The 21271-nt window shown below is 34.2% G+C and overlaps 1 protein-coding gene across 2 annotated transcripts; it reads right to left on the bottom strand.

Moving 5' to 3' along the window:
- Nucleotides 1–10961: 10961 nt before the first annotated feature.
- LOC137717271 (adenine phosphoribosyltransferase 1, chloroplastic) lies at nt 10962–14417 on the bottom strand. 2 transcript variants are annotated; one of them, XM_068456579.2, is made up of 7 exons: nt 14306–14417; nt 13997–14139; nt 13608–13718; nt 13158–13250; nt 11524–11673; nt 11387–11445; nt 10962–11275 (listed from the first exon to the last, which is right to left on the bottom strand). In XM_068456579.2, the coding sequence occupies exons 2-7, from the start codon at nt 14118–14120 to the stop codon at nt 11219–11221; spliced, it is 594 nt and encodes a 197-aa protein (XP_068312680.1). In that variant the 5' UTR covers nt 14121–14139; nt 14306–14417; the 3' UTR covers nt 10962–11218. The 2 variants fall into 2 exon arrangements, with proteins under 2 accessions (XP_068312680.1, XP_088555001.1); XM_088698875.1 differs by lacking the exons at nt 13158–13250; nt 14306–14417 and having other exon boundaries at nt 13997–14178.
- Nucleotides 14418–21271: the final 6854 nt, after the last annotated feature.

Genomic DNA, 21271 nt, shown 5'->3' with positions numbered 1-21271 from the left:
TTGTGAGGAATTTGTGTTCATTATTTGACACCATTTTAATGGTACTTATTCACTTATTATAATTTGAGAGAACCATGCATCGTATCGCATCATGTTATTACTTAATATTTATCATATTTAATGTTACTTATTCACCTTTTATAATTTGAAAGAACAATCGTATCGCATCGCTTGATGGTACTATACTATTACTTAGTATTTATCATATTTAATGTTACTTATTCACTTATTATAATGTGAGAGAACGATCGTATCGTATCACTAATATTAATGACACTTAATATTCATCATTGTTTACAACAAATTGCAATTTGATTCATTGATTCAACATCATGAACTGTCATTTGATGGTTTCTGATTTAATTAGGTCATTATTTGCATGCATAATCCTTCAATCGGTAATTGAAACTAGATTAGTCAAATTATTAAATTACAATGAAAATGGATCCTATGTCTCATATTTTTAGTTACCACTTAAATGTATTACTTATAAATGTGCCAAATGTTGAAATGAGTAGACATGGTAGTCCAAAAGAAAAAGTTACTCGGATCAAAAGACAACCAAGTGTCCCAAACAATGAGCATCTAGTATCTACACACACCCAATCGACTTGAACATGTAGGATATAACCAATTTTCTTCCAAGGTACGTACCACTAAGTGACTTAGAAAATTAACGATTACATTTTTGCATAAAAGGATCTAATTGATCTTTACAAACAGTTAGATCTTGCATAAATTAAATTCGTACTATCGAAATCTAATTAATCTTTACATAGTTAGATCTTGCATAAATTAAACTCGTACTATCGAATAATACGCATCATTGTAACCAAACCCTAATATTACTTGACTTTGAGCATCAAATTTCATTAACTCTTGGTTGGAGAAAAACATGACTTTGAGCATCAAATTTCATTAACTCTTGGTTGGAGAAAATTTAAAGTATATAGACGTATAATGTTTAAGTAGCTTGTATTTTTAATTCCTCTAACCAGTTAATTAAGAACCACACGTCCATTGCACTTTTAGCTTGATAGAGAGTTAGAGACCTAAAACAACTAATGGAGACTTAAATTAGGCGTAAAGATGCACTAATCCTTCCAAACTAATCACAAGGATAAACTTTTTTTCATAAGGAAATAAAAAGATGCGTCAAAGCTGCACTAATCTTTTGTTTTTTGTTGCTTCACCTTCGTATATAGCACATCAATTAAGTATCAAGGTTAACAGTTAGTTTGACAAAATGCAGAGTCACGGAGATTCTGGAAATATGAAATGTCAAACTAGCTTAGTCATCGGTAAAATGATAATACTTAGAAACTGACTAGCCAGTAATCATTATAATATAGAACCTTTAAGGGAGGAATGTAGTGGGGCTTACATCATATCGAATTTTAACAATCTAAATCATCTATTTTTCAAGTTGAATCTCATAGATCATCCTTCCAAAATATTAGCCAAATCAAAAATATTTGAGGCATCCAATTAAGTTGAAAGAAATTGACGAACACTATTTTCTACGAAACACTGAAATTTCATCGTGACAATTAAATAGGCAAATGGTTTCAGATTGAATTGAATTTTTGCAAAGATAATCTATTAATTGAGACTTATTTAATAAGATATTTGGATCATTGAAGTTCGATGTGGTGTGAGCCCCACAACTAATCATTTTCCTTAAGGCTCTGCATTATACTATATTCACTTTGTGATGTGGCCACATTCACCTTTTTGCATAATAGAATGGTGATTAAGAAACCGATTAAGAAACCTGAGACCTCAACAGCAATTAATGGAGACTAAAACCCACCACATAACTTAATACATATATAATTAAGTTTACAAATACTATAAACACTTCGAAGTCAAAGACTATTCACTTTCTTATTTTGTTTTTTTTTTTTTTTTTCTGGAACTTTCTCGTCATATTTAATTTGTACAATTGTGAGTTACGATAATAATCAACTCGTAATTAGTCATCAATCTTAACATACGCCTAATCATCTCCAATTTTTAATTTAACTTTAGGCCTAATTGGATAAATGGTCCTTGTGGTGACAAGGTAATCGGAAGATAGCCCTCATTGTAAAAAAATTAGGATTTAAACCCTTGTGGAATTAGTCTGTTAGCAAATTTAGTCCAAAAGTAATTTTTTTGGTTTAATGTCTGTTAATTAAAGTGTAAATACGTACTTTAACTTGTGCACCTTCTTCTTCCTCGCCTCTCTAGTCTGTCTGTTACTTACACTCTACGATTAGGCCTTAACTTTATACCAAAGTTGTCGTGCGTTTAAAAGAAAACAAGAAAATAAAATTCATGGTATTTTGTTTTCTTTCTGAAAAGGCAATTTGGCTGCTGCAAAATGCTTTGATTGGTTTGAGGAGCCCCTAATATTATTCAAAATCTCTCTTAGATCGATGGTAATTGTAATAGTTGAGGCGTGTGTGGTATTCTTTTTCTTTCATCAAGCTTTTTTCTTTATTATTAACTCAGGAAAAGTTTTAATGAGGCCAATCTTTTTCTTTCATCGAACATTTTTTTCGTCTCGGATAAAGTTTAATGTCGTCACCTCTTTTGTATATGTGAGGTTGTTGTTGTTTATATTAGTGACCATTTTTAAGTTGGGCTAACAATACTCTCAAACCTTTGAATACTGTTGTATAATCGACGGTGTGTGTATAGTGGAATAAATAAAATAAGACACAAAATTTACGAGGTTCCTCTACAGTCAGTGTGACTGGAGTACGTCCTCGGGCAGCAGTGGTGCTTTCATTATAATTTGAATAACAGGAGTACAAAGATAACTCTATGTATTCTCTCATTTCCTCTTTTCTTCCTCTCTTTCTTTCTCTTTCTTTCTCTGCTCTCTCTGCATTCATAGCAGTCGGAGTGCTCTATTTATAGAGCAACTCCGTATTATTACATTTTGAATATTTACACCACACCTTTGACAAATGATCTCCACATATCAATATTCTGCCAAGGTTTTCAATATTGTGGCAATGTTTTCAATGTTGTGGCAAGGTTTTCAATACTGTGGACATTCATTACCCACTAGTATTTTCAACACTCCCCCTTGAATGCTCACATATCACATCAGTTGCCTCATTAAAATCTTGATCTATTTTTGGATGTTCCCCCTTGATGAGTATCTCCCCCTGATTTCAAATTCCTTAGGCTGATCATTGATCCTGCTACTTTAGTTTCTTAACAGTGATAGTTGCCGAATGAGGTGGTTTACTTGTTGTTAACTTTCCACAGACTTGTTCTTGAACTGGGTTGGAGGGCCTTCTGCTAGACTTCCTCCAAAGGTCTGAATTTACCTATTTTATCTGGAGCTGAATTTGATTCAAGGATGGTGGACACTTGATCTTGAATCGGACTTGTGATTTCTTCAAAAGCCGTCTAGACTTGATCTTGAATGAAATTGGATCATGAGGAGCTTCATGTGACAAGTGATCTTAGGCTTTGTCGGGGATGAACTGACATGTGTTTGTTGTGGTTGTCTCCACATGCTTCAATGTATCATTTTCACTTGCCTTACTTGCTCTCCTTGCAGAAGTGGTATTTTCCTTATGCAGGTTTGGCATCTTCTCTTGTAGTATTTGTCCTCTGATACAGGAGTGGAATGCAAACCTTGCATTTGAATGGACCATCACTTCTTGGTGGCAACGAAAGTTTGAGTGGAGGTTCCGACATATTACTTTCTCTGTCCTTGTCTTGGCAGGTAAGAACAAGGACAAAGGAAAGAACAGGGAGATTGCATGATATGAGATACACTTGCTCTCGTCCCTGATGATATGAGATACTCTTACTCTGGTGTGACTTGTTTATAGAGGTATTCTCAGAGAGGAAGAAAACTGAGTATTTAGAGATACTTTGTGAAAGATGCATTCTCGAAGATGAGGAAGAGTTAGATATTTTTCAGTTTGCCTTGCCATGGAGGACAGAGGTTGACATATATATGGATTTCCCAATAGCAGGTAGTAGTGATGTGCCTTTACTCTTGTCAGCAACTATGGTGTAATTAGAACAGTAAGATTCACGCGTTTTCAACTTTATCAGAGATCTTTGACAAAGTTGCACGCGATATCCAAGAGCTGAGATTGTGTCTGAGAAATGTTGACAGACGTCATGAAGGGAAATCCAGCTTTTGAAATTCGAAAATCAGTGTCTCTTCGATTTTTGAATAAGTGTTCATGTTACCCCTCATTTTATAGAGATATCAATTTTGTTCAGAAACACTCAGAAAATTGTTGCCTGCAGAAATTTCTCTTTCTTGCACTTCTGAGATTTTATCTGACTTCCTTCATCATTTCTGAAAATGGCTTGCCCATCTAACATTTGCTTAGATCTGAGTCTAAAGATTGATACAGACGAGCAGCGTCAGGATAACATATGGCGCATGTCCTTCTCATCTTCTAATGGTCCTCTTACGGTTGGGGACTTTGTGATAAAGAATAACATAACCGCTACAGTGGTAGCCATAAATCTTCTCACTCCAAAGGACAACAGAATCCTTTCAAACCGGTCTGATGAGGCAGCCGTTCAAGACTCATTGGCTCTCAGTGTTCAATGTGCGGGCTCTGTAGCCAATATGGGTCAGCGCCTACTTGCTCGAACTCACCAAGTTGAATCATTAATGGCTGAGGTGGCAAGTTTTAAACAAGATATTAGAGGGCTCAAGCATGAGAATAGAGTGTTACACATGCTTGCAAATAATTACTCTACGAGTATGAAAAGAAAACTCGACCAGCTACTGGAATTTGAAGGTCGGACTCAAAATGACAATCGGGGGTTCGAGTCTTTATTCCAAAGACATCCATTGTCTTAGCTGTCTGGAGTTCCACCAAGTATTGAGACTCCAAATAATCAACTTCTGGTGTCTTCCCCTTCTGGGGTACTTCCGAGTACTGAGGCTTCACATGAGCAACCTTTGTGAAGGTTCCCTCCTATTTGTTTGTTTTAACTCATGTGTATGTAATTTCTCGGAGACATTAATATATATATAAGCTTTATTTCATTCAGTGTATTGTGTTAAATACAATAAAGCATATATTTCACTAAGATGTGGTACTTCTGGACCACATATCAATTTATCTTTACCCTCGCGAAGATAAATCATCATTCTTAGTGTCTAAATCATTTGAGTATTCAACGCATGATCTTCAATCCATATGATTCTTTAATATCATAAACATCATGGATAAGATTCGTGTTGGCATATTGTTCGATTCTGCAATTCGAGACAATATTTCTCTCAACACTTTATAATCTTTCTTGACTCTTCAAGAGTCCCAATTTAATATCATCAACTCTTGCAAGAGATTTTAGTATGGTACAACAATACCATAACGAAAATACTCACTAAGGCAATTTATATCATCTATTGGTATTGAGTACATATTTTATACTTTACCCTTCCGGGGCTTACTTCAAGCAATTTGAATCCTTCATGGATTTTCTACACTTCATGACACATTTTACTTTAGAATTTATACAGAGCAATTCACTTCCATGTATATTTGACGGATTTACTTATGGAGATATGATGTGGGCGATTCATAACCCTTCGTATATAATTCTCCATTTATACGAACTCGTTTCTAACCTTGTGTCATATCATATGGATGTATTTCATGGTATTACAAATGCTCATATGTAACCTTCTAGGTTCAACATCTTTTGGCTATTTGTATTGTATTCAAGTATATAGGTCTATTTTTCCACGTTCTTACAAAATTGTAATGGAATTGCCTTTCTCCATTTTGGTCCATAATTTGTTGATGGAAAAAGAACGGGACTCAATATCAACATAGCTCATTGATGAATTTAGTAGCTACTTGTAAAAACCAAAATTACCATTGGTTATCATCAATCTGTGATCCCATATTCTCATGCGCATGCATAAAAGCTTTTCATTTCTTTTGGATATCCATTGCCTCTTCAAGGGCATTACACTATCTCTTCCAGGATAGTTATAATTTAGAGAATGCGGATCATAACCTCCTTTTGAGCGTTATAGAGCTTGGATTTTAATCTCCACTTTTGGAGTTGAGTCATTGGAACCTATACGTCTATCATGCTTCATGCATGATACATCAATATTCCCATGTCCACGAATTGACCTTTTCGGAACAAGTATCCTTGCGGCAACTGGCATGCATCTGGCATGCGACAGTTATGCTTCGAGAATGCAATAGTTCAGTAGTGCTATATTCTTCTTCTTTCGAAGGACTGAACCTTTTGAGTCTTAGGGGCTGCCACGCTTCAGGCATGCAACAAATAAATCATTTGCTGCCATATTATTTTGTCCAACAGGGACATTAATTCTTGTAGGCACATTTGCAGCAAGTATATGTGATTTCATCACTTTCGTTGCATCATTAAATGCACCATTCAATTATTCTCATTTCATTTGTATATTGATTGCTTCATGAATCAAAATAAGACAAATTCTTTTCGTTCTTCTGGAACGGTTTTTTCTCATCATTCTTCTGGAATGATATTTTTTCATTGTTCTTCTGGAACGAAGTTATTTTCTCCCCCTAACGGCGGGAAAATTGTCTTATCAAAATGACAGTCTGCAAACCACACGGTAAATATATCCTCAATCAAGGGTTTCAAATGTTGAATGATAGATGATTTCAACATCAATGCTTAATCCGCAATGATGCTTCATTTCAGTATGTTGTAGCAGTGCAATAGGCACATAGATAACATAACCAAAAACTTGTAAATGTATAATGTTTGGCTGGTTCCCAAACACGAGTTGTACTGAGAAGTATTGATGGTTATCAACAGGTCTCAACCAAATCAATAATGCATCATGTAAAATGACATGTACCCATGTAAAAACTGGTAATTTTGTTTTCATGAGCAGAGCGCGGGTAATCTATTTCATCCGCTTAAAAAATGCTTCTGCTAAACCATTTTTGAGTATGGACATAAGGAACTTCTGGTCCTTATTTAATAGTTTGTAGACTGGGACTTTTATGGCTTTTATTGCAATTAAGTTGAGACACTGCGGCACTTCAAACTTAAGGTACTTATCAAAGAACTTCATGTCCTGATCTTGAGGATCAAGGGACTTCATGCCCGATCTTTTTGTTTGATGGAACTTCAGGTCCAATCATTTTTATATAATGAGGATCAAGAAACTACAGGTTCTGATCTGATCAAGGAACTTCGGGTCCAGTATGTACTAATCGTAACAAAAAGAAGTACAATAAATAAATTAAAGCAATAGGCGGTAATTCCAGCCATAATGAATAAATTGCATTTAAGTAAATATAGCTTGTGACAAGGGCTTTAATTCAGCATCATTCACATAAATCAAAACTTAAAGCAGTATGCGGTAAAACCGTACATGATAAATAAATTGCTTTAAAGTAAATAGAACTTGTGAAAGGGTTTTAAACCAACACCAATTCACATAAATAACAAGAAGTATCATACCTCTTTTTATTATTTTTCTTTCTTTTGTCAGCACTTATTCAAACCTTATTATTGTTACTTTTCTTATTTCTGCAGCATGGTGCCATGCACCAACAGAAACCATTTATATTATGTTTACCAAATGGTGCCATGCACCATTCAAATCCTTTTATATATATTTTTCTTAGGTTGCAGTCAACATCCTTTTTTTTTTTTCTTCTTCACATGTGCCTTGTCATTCCATCAATCCCCCTTTTCTATTTTTTATTTTTTTTCCTTCTCTGTCTCTGCCAGTCTCGAAACACAAGGTCAGCTGGGTAGTTATGGAGATTGCCCAAATTCAATTCAATCCAAAAGGCTACTAGAGACTAGCGTTGTTCTTGCATGACCCAGGGAACATGGCATCGTTAAGCAAGAACCTCCATACAGAGACATAGATGACAGTGGGGTTGACGGAGGCACAAGAGAGGGAGGCCTGTGTGGATTCATTATTGCCATCACCATCTCATACAACCAAGTATTCATGGGAGTTCTCAAGATCTGTCGAAAACAACGTGATCTGAGTTTCCAAGTCTGATAAGATTCTTTTGGATCTCTGGAAACCAGTTGTCAAGTACGAGTTTTCTCATCTCGTGACGACTTCAGGTCGTAAATTTCAATTCTCACCGAATTCGGTAGGGCGCTTCTGGCGCAGTGGGAGAGACGAAAAATGGACATAACTTTTATTCTGTGAGATTTTAGATGACGGAGGTGAGAGGTGGATAGTGCTTCACCAGATTTATGGCGTTGTGCTTTCCACTAACATGAAAGCTTCTCGTGCTGATAACGTGTTGTATAATCGACGGTGTGTGTATAGTGGAATAAATAAAATAAGACACAAAATTTACGAGGTTCCTCTACAGTCAGTGTGACTGGAGTACGTCCTCGGGCAGCAGTGGTGCTTTCATTATAATTTGAATAACAGGAGTACAAAGATAACTCTATGTATTCTCTCATTTCCTCTTTTCTTCCTCTCTTTCTTTCTCTGCTCTCTCTGCATTCATAGCAGTCGGAGTGCTCTATTTATAGAGCAACTCTGTATTATTACATTTTGAATATTTACACCACACCTTTGACAAATGATCTCCACATATCAATATTTTGCCAAGGTTTTCAATACTGTGGCAATGTTTTCAATGTTGTGGCAAGGTTTTCAATACTATGGGCATTCATTACCCACTAGTATTTTCAACAAATACATTTTTTTCTCTTTTCTTTGGGAAGTTTCAAGCATTTTCTTTTGTTTCATGGAAAGCTAAAAATAATTTCATTTGGTTTCTGTAATTAAATTTTAAGAGAACAGTGAAAGATCAGTTCCAACTTCTAGATGAGTAGCAAAAAGACAAAAATAAACTTCCAGGTCGGACATAATGTACGAAATACAATATTTTTTAATAGTTACAGATGGGCACAAGAAAGAGAATCTTTACTAGAGAATGAAGTGGAACAAAATTAATTTATATTAGTTTTTTTTTTTTTTTTTTTTTTTTTTTTTTGCTTTGATATTTTGTTGCGTGTATAATGATACAAACTCACCTCGTAATTGTAAACACCATGATTCCTACCCTTTTCATTTCATTGGTCTCATTTGTGGTCACGTCGTTGCCTATAATGATTGTCAAGAAAGGAGCTGATGTTTACTTCAAGGAAAGCAGCATTCACTGGTGCCAATCCAGTTGGTCGAGACTGATGATTTTTCATCAAAAGCTCATTGTTGTGCTCAGCTACAAGGAGTACTAAGATCAATTGATTGTACTTTATAAAACTACGCTCTCTTATTGCTATTGCATGAACACATTAATGGCATAAAAATATTGAATGTCTTTCCAGCATGTATGCTTCAGTAACATTCTCCCCACAAAGATTTATTTGGGAGTTGATCCTAAACATTGCAAAATTATACTGAGCGGCTAACTTAAAATCCTTGATTCGTAGGTATGTCCAGTCATAACAAGCTCTTGGGAGAATCACCACCTTCTAGTGATTATATCTATTTGTCAAGGCATTCTAGAGAGCCAGTGGGTCCTCAACCGTTAGGTATTTTCAATCCTTCATGGATGTGGTGACCAATGATCATGGCTTTCGCCCAACCTTGGGAGGATGTAGTGCTTCCTTCCTTGATAGTGTCCCAAGATTGTATGCCTCAAGATGGATCTAGGCATCTACAATCCAGGTAAGGCAGTTCTTTTCAATGATGTCAAGGGCGACAAAATCAAACTTTGCAAGTTTACCATTTTCTTTTCTAAAAAAAAATAAAAAATAAAATAAAATAAAATAAAAAATAAAAAAAAGAAAAAGAGATATGCAAGAACTTGCATTAATTTGGATTCCGGGGAGCGTAATGCTTTTTTTTTTCTTTTTTTTTAACTTCTGGTTCTTACAAAATTTTCATATTTGATCTTCAAGTGAAAATGACAAGCACTCGAAACTTTACGCTCAAGGTTTACTTAACTAAGAGATAAATTAAAAACGTTAGGTAGCTAATGAACAAGGAGGGCAATTGTATCGCATCATTCTAAAGTTAGCATTAAAATTAAATATAAATCTTGGGTTAGTAGTCAAGACGGTCCATTCAAGTTAGCAATAAAATTAACATAAATAAGTACTGCGTTAGAAGTTAGGAATTGCACCAAATAAGAAGTAAAAGATATAAGTGGTTATTAACATGAGGAATAGGAGAATGCATGGTAGTAACAGATCTTCATTGTAGTGGTGAGGGATCACAAAGCAAGTGATGAAGAGAAGAAGAGAAACAGTAAAATCCTTATGGGAATCATTTTGATGTGAAGGAAATGAAAACTGGTTAGAGTTTAGAGTTTTGTACTGAAAACGTGTTATAAATTGGCAAAAGAGAGATATTTTTTGTTAGAGGATGAAGTGGAATAGGATCAATAAAATTATTCTGTTTTTTTTTTTTTTTTTTCTGTTATGATATTATGTATACAATACGAACGTCCCTCTTCATATACAGGTTTTTCATAGACAAAAATGTAGCAAAAGTTTGAAAGCTATTTTCTTTACACAAAGTCTTCAAATGAATAGTGAAATATGAATTTAACATGAACCGTCTAATTTTTTCAACACATTTTGTGTTTCCTGAATTTAAAATCTTCATGTGGACCATCCACATATTTACAACATCAATAATATGCTAGGTTGAACAAATTTGTAAACTATATGATGTGTCTCTAATAAGGAATAAATATGTTAATCAACCCTTAATTAATAATCAAATCATCAACAATCAAATTATTTAGTTTACAAAATTTGATCTCCCTAGCATAACATTAATCTTAATTAAAAACTTAAAAAAAATGTTGTCCCAGCCAGATGGCCTAAACCTAATATGCTTAATTCCCGATTGATGATTTAGATAAAAAGAATCTACCGAGAACGGAGGGATGCAATTCGAGAATACTAATTTTTTATCAAGGGTAGAAGAATATTCGAACTTGAGGTCTCTTTATGTCGGAAGAGAGAAATACGAGATAACCAAGATAATTTCACTTTGGTGATTTGATGTTTAATTCATCCGTTAACAAATATTACCAGATTTATAAGTGAAGACAGGAAAACAACTTATTTCAGCAACTTATTTCTGCATAGTATATAGTACGTACATATACCAAGTTTGTTTAGCTCTTCAATCACCCAACGTAAACAAACCGATAACAACCGTACGCCGCTGCTACCAATCAAGTTGCTCTTCTGAAAATCTGCAGCCCAACAGAAACCATGCTCATGCGTCTCCGCTAACTAGAACAAACAATGGTTTCTCCCCCAGTCGTTCCCGACCCTGAAACAATCCATATAAGCACATCAGTAGTGCATTAAAGTACCAAAAAATGCAACGAAATCCAGATTCCATCTTCGGCACCAACTAATCAAAGGTGTTTTAATGTCATACCTTTAGTTCTGGTAATTCAATTACACAGGCACACTCAACGACATGCACCCCTACACGCTCTGCAACAAAAAAAGCAGACATGTGAGTTGTGCAAGCCATAAGCATTTAGACATGAAGTTTGTGGTTTGATAAACTACCAAGTAGCTTGATGGCAGCACCCAAGGTTCCCCCAGTTGCAATGAGGTCATCTATGATCAAGGCACGTTCACCCGCTTCTACAGCTCCCACGTGCATCTCCATAATATCTGTTCCATACTCCAAAGAGTACTCTTCAGAAATAACCTTCCCTGCAGAACCATAAACATATGAGATTACATGCCATCTTGAGAATTATATTTATTGAAAGCACATCATACTTGATGGGTAATAAAATGTAAAATAAACTTCACATCCAGAACCACACTGTTCATGATTTCTTAAATAATTGGTGGTTAGGAAAAGCCATTAGATACAATAACACTTCTTACCATGCAAAGGAGCAAACTTTCTGAAGTAAAAAAACATATATTTAACACAGCACTCGTTATTTATTCGTTGTGATATTTTTAAAGCAACAGTGAGTTTTGGCGTCTACTTATTGGTTACCATATTAACTTTCACTCTTTCTACCATTTCCTAATCTAAAGTCAGAACAGCAAAATTAGTGTAACTAGACTGAAAATCATAATATGAATGTCTGCTTTTGATCTAATTTATGCGCGTTGAGAAGATTACTCTTGTATTATCGAGAGTGATGCAAAATCACTATTCAAGGGCATAAACACTGATTACTGGTACTCAGAATTTCTCAACATAACTGGGTATAGCACTATGTCTAACATATGGCTAAGAAACTAGCCTGTAATTGGATCGGTTAACATTTGCATTGTAAGGAAAGATGTATAGATGATCAATCCATCCTGTGAATTAAATAACAATCATGTTTTGAATTACATCACGAAGACTCTCTATCGAGATGGGGTAAAATGTAAATTAAACTAAGAGTTAGTTTAGCATTGTTGTGCTTTTTGAAAAAACTGATTATGCTGGTGTGGTGAAAATAAATAGCTGTAAAATAAGTTGTTAAAGAGTTTGGTAAATTTTTTTTTTTTTTTTTGGTAAAAGTGCTTTAAATAAAAAAAAATAGCATCTGAGTGTTTTATAAACTTTTATATAAATTGTTTTGAATATATTAAAAGGAAAACTAATGAAAATGACTTGAAAACTTTGAGTTTCAATGATAAGGACAAAATAAAGGGTAAAGTGAATAGTACTAGAATTGACTTTTTAGTGTAAAAATATGGTTTTTCGTTAAAGTGAACAATACCGTGGGCTTTTCGTTAAAACTCCCTATATGATTAAAAAGGATATAGTATTAATGTGATATAATAATTGTTAAAGACAATAATGTAGGGGTAAAGATTATAATTTTGTAAAACATGTAAACGTAGACTTACCATTTTTAAATTCATTAAATGAGCATTGATTACTATGCTTTGAAAAAAAAAATCATTTTTTTAGAAGCAGGGTAGACCCTACTTTTGCTTTTCTACTTTCATTAACAACAATTTTTTATAAAAACACTTTTTTTGTTTTACCAAACATATTTAATGTTTCAAAATTTTTAATAAGCTGTTTTTTTTAAAAGCACCACAATCTCAAACCAACCCTAATTCTCCAAGTAAGCCAGTCACTCACCAATGATTCCCTCGAATCCTGCTATAGTGAAACTTCTCAAAGCTCGAAAATTTATGCAGTTTAAGAGGAGGTAAAAAAAGGTGTGATACATTACCAGGCAACTTGTTTGGTTTCCTCATGGGCACAAATTTTGCGCCAATGGCCAAGGCAATAGGAGGGCCAAATATAAACCCTCTAGCTTCAACACCTGCATTATGTCATAATAAAACTTCAAAATATAAACATAAGAGATTTTTCAGTGTGATTAGAACACGAAATTATGCACCATGTGTCACTATACCAATGGTGAAATATGCGTATTAAAAAGTTAATAACTTAAAAAATACAATTTATCACCACTTATATAAAAACATGTAGTATACTATCCATATTCTCATCAGAGTAAAAAATTTCTCCATAAACATAACCCAACATTCAGTATATACAACACAACGAAACAGTCACTAAATCAGTAAGAATGCGCAACTGAGCTTCCGTTAAAATTTTGTGAACATACTAATTCAGGATAAACTGGCTAAAAGTGAGAGAGCATGTATTTAATTACCTGCAACAACAGAGATTTCTTTGTCTTTGTACCTCTCAACAAACAAATCAATGGTGTCCTTGAAAGCCTTGGTATCCAGGAGCAACGTGGTAATATCATAGAACAAAATCCCTGCCATAATAAGTGAAGCCAAGCACAACTCACACAATCGAACTCACAAAAACCTCCATTCGAGACCAGAAATCAAGTAAAACCCAAAATTAAACACTCCCCAAATGACAAATTGGACCCAACAGCAAGTAAAAATCTCGAAAAACCGATTGAATCGAACCCAACAAAGAAAAACACATTTCTACTAACTTATCAGAAAGCAAAAACTAAGATAATGAAAATCAATGCAAAAGAAATTGAATACAAACAGCATATATGTATATATATATAAAAAGTACCTGGCTTGGGGAAGTCGGGGATGACTCTGATAGCAGATGAAATTCTAGCAAGGCGAGGATCCTGACCGTCTTCCGCTGCCATTGCTTCAACTTTCAGCGCTTCACTCTTACGCATTTCGGTCATTCGCAAATTTGGCGCATGTCTTATAGGCGTTTTGGCACCAAGAAAAATGTTAGCAAGACTCTCAAAAAAGTGAACTCTCAATAGATTCTCTGCTACTTAATATTTTTAAGTACAATGTGTTGTAATGTTGATACATAAAATGATATTAAAGTATGAAGTGATAAAAAGTTCATAAAGAATCATACTTTAAAAAAGTTCTCTTAGCATTTCTCTCATTATTGGGATGATTTCTTTTAAGTTAACTATGTATTCTCACAAGAGAAAGTTAAAAGGTCACAATGATCGTTTAGAAATTAGGATACAACAGTTGTAAGATAAGGCAATTATCTTATTGTATGTGAGGAAGATTTTTTGTGACGGTAACGCTATAATGTGGTGCTATTAATAAAATGTTATAATATAAGTATATAATTAAGGTTCGTTTGGAAAGTATTTTTAAAATTACTGAAAACACTTTTAATGAAAATGTTATTAGAGTCAATCCTTAGTATAATGCAAATGAATCTTGAAAAAACACTTAAAATGCATAATGGCTTCTTTCAAGAAGCACTTCAAGACATTTTTTTTTAAAAACATTTTCGATCATTTTAAAAGAACTTCCAAATAAGTAGTTCGACTATACGGTTGATATGATAATTTAAAAACATATGATACAATATCTATAAATAAATCCACCTATTAAAATATATGTAAATTCATATTAGCTGCTTGTATGCAAAATTTCTCTCGAGAGAAATAAATGAACAAAATAATTGAGTTTGAAATTAAAAATAAAAGCGCTATTGTTTTAGTATGTTGGTTAACATTTACAGGGAATTTTTATTTACACTAATCTAATATTTTTCTACACTTAACTGAAATTTAAATGTTAATTGTCTATTTTACCTTATTGTATAATTACTATTAAGTACAAAATGAAATTAATAATAAAAATCAAATTTATCAATAGACCCACATACTATAATTAAACCCTAGCATCACCCTTTGTTTACCTTACGTTTATTCCGACTAAAACCCTAATAGCTCTGATAGAGAAAAACAAGTTTTTCTATTGATGGATGGTGATTTCGAAGTTTTAAATCGTCCAACTAAGGTATGACTCGATTTATGGTTATTTTGTTTGTTTGCTTCTTCTTTGTATTAAATTTCATACTTTTTATATTATATTGTATTTTTTTTCTTTGCCGTCTGTATGCACCCCAAAATACGAATGCAAGGACTTTTGATTTGTATTGCAAAGACATAAAACTTGATTCTTGGTGCAAATAAAGATTGCTCAACCTTAACCACGAACTAGCAGGTGGCATGTCTTGCACCTTTTTTATTCGAAATAGCTCCAATTTGTTTATTTGTTTATTAACATAGCAGCAAAACACTCAGCCCTATGTCACTTCAAAGTTTCTTAAATACTACATGAAAATACTCAATTTAAAAATGATTGAACTAGAGCTTGCATAACATTCTCTTGGTAAATTCAAGTCTATGGAATGATCTCTTGGATCCCAAGTCCATGGATGGGTTGTGGTAGCAGAAAGAAAAAAGCAACCATGGAAATGCTAGTCCTATACTGCATATGTAATTATAGAGGGGCAAATGACGCCTATTTGAAAAGAAAAAAAAAATCAATTAGAGATGTTATTTTATAAAGGAAATAGGTGTGAAGATAATTTTACATTTTGAATTGGGTTAGAGAGAGTAGTTTAAATAATAAATTTGAGTTTAAAGAGATATTAATTCTTTAATAAAAAAATAATATAGATGAAGAGAGTAAGTTAAATGTAGAAAAAAGTTAGATGTTTTCAAATAAAATTTTCCAAATTTAAATATTAAAAGGCTGCCGTAAGTAGAACCGATAAGTGATTTTTGTCCACTTACTAATAAAAATAAACGGAATCGTGCAGAAAGTACACAAAATTGCAATTATGATTTCCACTATTAGAAATGCCACTTGTGTGTGCTAACACTCTGGGAGATGTGAAAGACATGCCATCTTTACGTCTCACTTTCGATAGGAAGTAGCAAAACTGATCGCATCTATATGCAAGTTGCCGATGGAAAATGGTCTTCATAATTTAACAATTGAGTGTGATTCTCTTCAGATCGTGAAAGTTTTGAACCAGAGTTTTCCTAACATATACGGTGGGGGCATATTGTGAAAGATTCAAAGGCTTTGCTTCTCAGGATCATTGGAGCTTTGATTGCCCATATGTGTTGCGAAGCTAATGGTTTTGCACATTGTCTAGCACGCTATGCTCCTCACAACGACTCTACCTTCTTTTACTGGTTTGAGGAACCGTCCGATTTCATTTCGAGTTTTTTATTGATGTGAGATGTAAGTGCAATGGATTTCGATCAAGAAATTAGGACTTAATTGTAATTACCTCATAGTCAACCCACAAGTACAACTCAATAGGCCCACCATGCCCAACTTAAAGGCCCACTTATGCAAATGCAAGGTAAGGATGAAAAGGGTTCAGTGTATGTAGTCAATGTAAGTGTATTAAAACACGTCAACATATCTCAAAGCAACCCTCTTTCTTAACTTCTTCCGCATGCAAATGCAAGGTAAGGATGAAAAGGGTTCAGTGTATGTAGCCAATGTAAGTGTATTAAAACACGTCAACATATCTCAAAGCAACCCTCTTTCTTAACTTCTTCCACATACAAACCCACTATCACATGCTTCCAAACACACCACTATAACCATCATGGAGTAGTTTAGTAGTTGGAAATGATTTCAGGCTCGTATTTTACATGGGATGTTTTGAATTTGATTTCTATAGCTAATAAATCAAATAATACTGGTGAGAGAGAGATTGAAATGTCTCTGAGTCTTTCCAACCCTTATAAAAGTGGATTGTTGTATAAAAGACAGCAACTGGTCTTCTATTTTATAGAAGAAAAAAAAAACCACCACCACTTTTCTCATCACATTTTCTATTTCCTTAGTAGTTTACACTAGTAAGAAATTTTTTAAACTCCCCAATTTGTTGTAGGATGCCTTATGTCAATCTGAAGTAAATAAAAATAACGATATATTTGTTATAACTTTGATATTTAATAGGTTTTTTAGTTAAAATAGTTACTAAGATTATCCATCATCCATTATTTTGGTCATTCCATTAAAAACTCTGCTAAGTATCTCGCAGTTCTTGATTGGAAGTTTGGACAATTTTTAAAGCTTCATAACTCAATAGTTTATTAACCCAATTAGACCCATAATATATCAAAATGAAGATAGAAAAGTATAAAACAAGTTTGGACAATTTTGAAAGTTTCATATCTCAGTGACCATTTCTATTGATTTTCAATATCAAAAATCAAAATGATTTGTTATTCAAATCTCATAAATCATTTCAGCTAAAAAACTTATTTAATAATATCATAACGTATTGTGACACTATGAGCGCATCGTAGACCTTTTTGTAAATTTACTGTTTACAAAAATGACTTTTAAGCTTTTGACATGAAAAGATGTCTGCCGCCTGCTATGCCAAACAACATCGTATGTAAGCAGTGACTTCACCTTGCGAGTTCTACCTATTCACTAGTCTTAACGCTTATCTTTGCAGCCTAGCTGGCTGGCTCGAACGTAGGATTTGACATACTGATTCACTATTTGTACTATTGCGGCTGCTAAAACTTGTACATTGAATTGGAAGTGGTTTAGGGAAAAGGATATGGCGTTATCTCATTTGTTCATTGTATATCGTACGATCAGAAATTATTTTAAAGTTTAAAATTTAAAATTAAATATGAATAGTACATAACTAAAATTGAGATCATAAGATCGTTCGGATCCTTAGGAAAAAGATTTGTATCGTGCGGTCAAAAATTATTTCAAAATTTAAAATTAAATATAAATAGTACCTAATGAAAACTGATCGCACGATATACGATGAACGGATGAGATCATGAGATCCCTAGGATCCTTAGGAAAAAGATCCGGCGAGGATCCTTTTCTGTGGTTTAGGATAAGGTGTGTTATCCACACATTTTTTTTATTTCTCATACATCTTTGTTAATTTCTATCTTTTGATCTTTTTTAATTCATCGTATCCAACAATAAAAATTTTAAAAATTGTGTAAAAAATAAAAAAAAGTATGTGAATATTACACCTTCTTAGGATATTGTGGCAGCTAAATTCCCGATGCATGATTTGGATAAAAAGCATCTACCGACAATGGAAGGATGCAATTCGAAAATATTATTTTTATGTCAAAGATTCAAACTTAAAGTCTCTTTTAATATTAGAAAAAAAAATACGAGACAACTGAGATAGTTTCACTTTGATGTCTTATTGGGTATAGTCCAATTTTATTTAATTATTGAATTAAGTCCGATGGCTCATCGTCCACATCAATTTATTGTTAAATTTTTATCAAAACTACCCCTTAATGATTAGTAAAATAATTAATACTATTGCTTAATTTTAAGCTTACTTTTTTTCTTCCCACAATTTGAACTTACTGTATTGTGAATTAATAATAATTGATTATTTATCTTTAAAATAATTTCCTACTTGTAGAATTAGTTTTAAAGCATATCTCTTCTTCTATAACTCCGGTATACAATTTGTGTTGTGTTCTCCTCCCCTTCTTCAATCTCCTTCTTTCTTCTTTTAAGCTCTTATGATATCTTCGTCCTTTTTGAAATACAAGATCACAATATCTTTTATTATTCTTGTCACATCCCGGTTCGGGGCGGATCACTTCCCGGGTCCACTCCACCACCGTAGCACGATATTGTTCGCTTTGGGCTTACCATTCCCTCACGGTTTTGTTTTTGGGAACTCACGAGCAACTTCCCAGTGGGTCACCCATCATGGGATTGCTCTAGCCCCCTTCTCGCTTAACTTCGGAGTTCCTACAGAACCCGAAGCCAGTGAGCTCCCAAAATGCCTCGTGCTAGGTAGAGATGGGAATATACATTTAAGGATCACTTCCCTGGGCGATGTGGGATGTCACAATTCTACTTGTATTATAGATTAATTTTATTTTATCTAACTATATATCACAAATTTTTCTATCTCGAAAATAATTGTGTTATCTATAACAGCCCGTCCCTAAAAATGATGATTTTATAATTTTAATACGTGATTTTACGAAAATACCCTTTGAGGTGAGGGTGTTTGACTTCTATTGACCGTTCAAAGTCACAATTAATGTTTCCGATTAGATTTTGAAGCTACGGACGCATAGGTGAAATCCGTTTGTGAGTCCGGATTATAACGGTTTAACCACGAACATTAGAAATTGTTTCACCAAACTTTGGATTTAAAGGAAAATTAAATCCCACCATGTGGGAAGTGTAACCAATTAGAAAATTAGGGAGGAAGGAGTGGACCAATCAGACAAAAAAGGGAAATGACCAATTAGGAGAAAGGGGTGGACAGCCAATCAGGAGAGGGGATTTCCCTCTTCTCGTCAGCCACACCCACGCCCACGACCAAAACCGGTTTCGATCCGGTTTTAATTCCGGGTGATTTCCACCAAGTAATCCGACAAAATTTACCCATTCTCCACCTGGAAATCATCCCTTGACCTCACTTCTTCCATTTTCACCCAAGATTAGGAGGAATTTGGTGGTAAATTGTTCTAAAAACCGGCGGTGGGTGCCGTGAGACATTACTCGGGATTTACTAATTGTGAATCAATCTCCTTCAATTACCGCTATCAAAACACTTCCCTGGAACCCAGGAACAAAGCCCAGACAGTGGTGGAGGCGTCGGAGCAAGTTTGGAGGTCGAATCGAACACACCCAAGTATAGGGTTTCTGACAGATTTTAACAAAATTGAAGCTCTTCCCGGCCTAATTGGCCTTGGCCACAGGTATGAAAGTTACTCTACTCATTGAGATCTTTATTCCTGTAAATTTTGGTAATTTTTGGAAATAGTTGAATTTTCCAGCGAGTCGGGGCGGCCGACTGCCATCGGTGGCGGCGCGTGGTCAGTGGGCCGCCAATACTATTTTTAGGCTATATTAAATGTCTTGAATTCAGTTTTGATATTTGAATGACATAAGTTGATCATTGGAACCTAAATTCTCTACGATACGTTATTAGGTATTTATGTGAATCGACGATCCGACTGTTGGGTCGTCACCAACCTTTGTTGGGAACTTACAGATTGGGAATCCGACGTACGGATCTTCCTGAATTGGATTTGTAAGTTAATAAAATAAAACGTTAACCGCTAATCAGTTTTGAAAATTGGCAGAGATCCGACCGTTGGATCGTAATGAAATTTTAGTATGTTATTTTAGAAACATAATGTGGATCTTTGGAAGTTTCGAATTGGAAATTTGATATGCGAAACTTCCGGATCGAGTTATACAAAGTTGTAAACCCTATCGACGGTTAACTTGTGGTCAATGAATCTCAAACTATTTTAGAATGTCCTTGAGGATGTGCCTTATGTGAATTATGTATTCTATTAATAAGAGTTATGAGATGTGATTCGATAATTGTTATAGGCGCCAATCGTTCGGGACGCTTCGATGTGTGGGCTAGTGAATCATAGCGTGGACTCCAGGTGAGTGGATCTTTTCCTTCTTATCATATGTATATAACTGATAGTTCCACAAACGTTTCTAAATTGATTTATGCATGTCACATGCAAATAATTAATGTGAACTACGAATGGCTTGATCCCTATTTAGGGTATATAGGTAGTCTAATGAAACATTGGATGCTGCTATATAATAAATGAGACTAAATAATTGGGACAATAGCCTTGTTGGGGAATTGAGCAATGTGAGGGAGATTGGTGCAAAATGGGAGATTTAACCTTATGTTTTAGTGGTTAAATGTTGGTTATAAATCAATGTATGAAGAATCGAGAAATTGAAGTAAGGAAACGTAAGTAGTGATAGTTAATTAAACTAGTGTCTAGTTGAGCTTATCACCAATAATTATTCCCAAAACTAAGTAGTTTAGAAGTGGGGCTTACAGATTATGCATTTCACGTTATGTTATATTATATATATTTGGAAACACTATGAAATATTTGGGTTTAGATTGTATCATGGCATATTCATATATATATTACCTGAATCTAATTATTATGAATGCTTTGAAGTGCCAAATGATGTTGCGGATGCTCAGGTGAGATTCAGGTAAGTACACTTTGATGATAATGATGGTAGTAAG

Source organism: Pyrus communis, chromosome 8, assembly GCF_041283825.1.
Source record: "Pyrus communis isolate YQ-2024b chromosome 8, ASM4128382v1, whole genome shotgun sequence".
NCBI lineage: Eukaryota > Viridiplantae > Streptophyta > Magnoliopsida > Rosales > Rosaceae > Pyrus > Pyrus communis.
The sequence above is the reverse complement of the archived record's forward strand: the minus strand, read 5'-3'. Positions and strand labels throughout refer to the sequence as shown.